This window comes from Corapipo altera, unplaced genomic scaffold (assembly GCF_003945725.1).
Source record: "Corapipo altera isolate COAL_440 unplaced genomic scaffold, ASM394572v1 8873, whole genome shotgun sequence".
NCBI classification, from domain to species: domain Eukaryota; kingdom Metazoa; phylum Chordata; class Aves; order Passeriformes; family Pipridae; genus Corapipo; species Corapipo altera.
The window spans coordinates 1-1,779 of record NW_020890146.1 but is presented as its reverse complement, the minus strand read 5'-3'; the positions used below and the strand labels follow the sequence as shown (position 1 = coordinate 1,779).

General features: G+C 64.2%; 1 protein-coding gene across 1 annotated transcript; it reads right to left on the bottom strand.

Annotated features, from left to right (window-relative positions):
* Positions 1-170: 170 nt before the first annotated feature.
* LOC113942354 (maestro heat-like repeat family member 5) lies at positions 171-1,681 on the bottom strand (the record flags this gene model as incomplete). Its single annotated transcript, XM_027633494.1, has 4 exons — positions 171-299; positions 739-894; positions 1,160-1,336; positions 1,544-1,681. Coding segments are annotated over 4 exons (588 nt in total), but the record flags the coding sequence as incomplete, so codon positions are not given.
* Positions 1,682-1,779: the final 98 nt, after the last annotated feature.

The window sequence follows — 1,779 nt, the reverse complement described above, 5'->3', positions numbered from 1 at the left end:
AACTCTGGGACAGAGAGGCCTCCCCTTCTGCTGGCTCCAGGGAAGGGGCAGGGGCCAGCAGAAAAGCCCCTGGGGCTCTGTTCTTGAGGGCAGCAAGAGGGATGCAGCTCCAGGTTCTGCCCAGCTGCAGAGCCCCCAGCCCAGACATGGCATGGGGGCAGCCCTCCCCCAGCCCGGGCCCCTCAGCTTGTCCTTACCAAGCACGCTCCAAGCTCCCACAGCCGCTCTCTCTGCAGCAGGTGCTTGAGCGTCTTCCACTTCAGCAGCTCAGCAGCAGCAAGAAGGGCTTCCCTGGAGGCCTGCAGGACAGCAGGAGCTGAGAGATGGCCCGGGGGCCTGGGCAAGGAGACATCCTGGCTCTGTTCCTGGGGGATCCTGCCTTTAGGAAGCTGGGACATGCCCTAGCCCAAATGTCTGGGAGCCTTCTGGGGACAGCCCTGGGGGACAGACGTGGAGGCTCAAAGGCCTGGCCTCTGACACAGCCTGTGGGGATGCCCCTGCTCAGGCCGTGGTGGTCACGGGCTGCTGCCGAGCCCTGCAGGAGCAGGCAGGGCAGGTGTTGCACAGGGCCGTGCCAGCTTCTCCGGCCCTGCTGGCGCTGGCTACGCACGGACCTTCCCCCGGGCTGTGCTGGGGGAGCGCTGCCCGCTGCCAGCAGCCCTTGCCCCGATGCCCAGGAGCCCTGGGGGGTGTCAGCTCAGCCCTCTGTGTGTCAGGGCTCAGCCTTCAGCGCTGTACCTTGGCCACGCTGGGGACCTGGTCGCTCATGCGGAAGAGGAGAGGCACCAGTGCCCACCACACCTCCTTCCTCATCCTCTTCTCATCCCTGCCCACCACCAACTGCAGCAGCTCTGTCAGCATGCGGATGGACAGCTCTCGCAGCTCGCTGCACTCCTGGCAGGAAGCAGGAAAAGGGAGCTTTGCAAACAGCAGCTCCCTGCCCACAGTGAAGAGGGCCGTCATCATGGCTGCGGAGAGGGCAGCGGCTCCAGCCTCACATCCCAGAAGAAGGAGCACTGGGCTGCACGGCCCAGAAGCCATCCCAGGAGAGCCCAGGGGAGTGGAGCTGGCTCCAAGTGCTGCTCGCAGGGCTGGGCTGCAGGGCAGCTGTCATTGCCCAGCGCCCATCTGAGGGGCTCAGGCTCCACCTCAGCCTTACCGAGTCAAAGAGGGGCAGGAGCCTCCCCACAAGCTGCACAGCGATGAAGCTGGCCTTGCTCTTCTTCAGCTGACACAGAACGTTTTGCAAGGCCAGCAGGATCTTCATCTTGGCATCTTCGCTGCCAGCTTGCAGGATCTTCACCATGCCCGGCAGGGAGAGTTCAATGTTTCTTGCCTGGAGAGAGAAGAGAATGTCCATTGGGTGAAGAGGGCTGTGCCTGAAAAGCTCCTCAGGCAGCCACCCCAGGCCCCACCGTGGCAGGGAGGGTGTTTGGAGCAGTCACCCCACATTGTGAGTGCCAGGCCAGGTCAAACCACTGCTTTCCACACAGCCCCAGCCCCCGTTTGCCGACAGGGCTGCCCCTGACCCCGCCCTGCTCACCATCTCGGCTCTCTGCGACAGCCCGACGAGCCCTTCCAGCAGCAGCCTGGCCGTCCTCATGTTTGGACAGCCCTGATGGCTCTCGACAGAGTCGGGCTCCTCAGCCAACTCCTCCCACTCAGCCTTCCTGGAGGATGACTGCAGGAGCAAACAGAGCTGTGAGGGGCTGGCAGAGCCTGCAGGGCTGGTGGGAGGGGACCAGGGCCTTTAGTGGTCACTCACAGCCATGGGCTGGG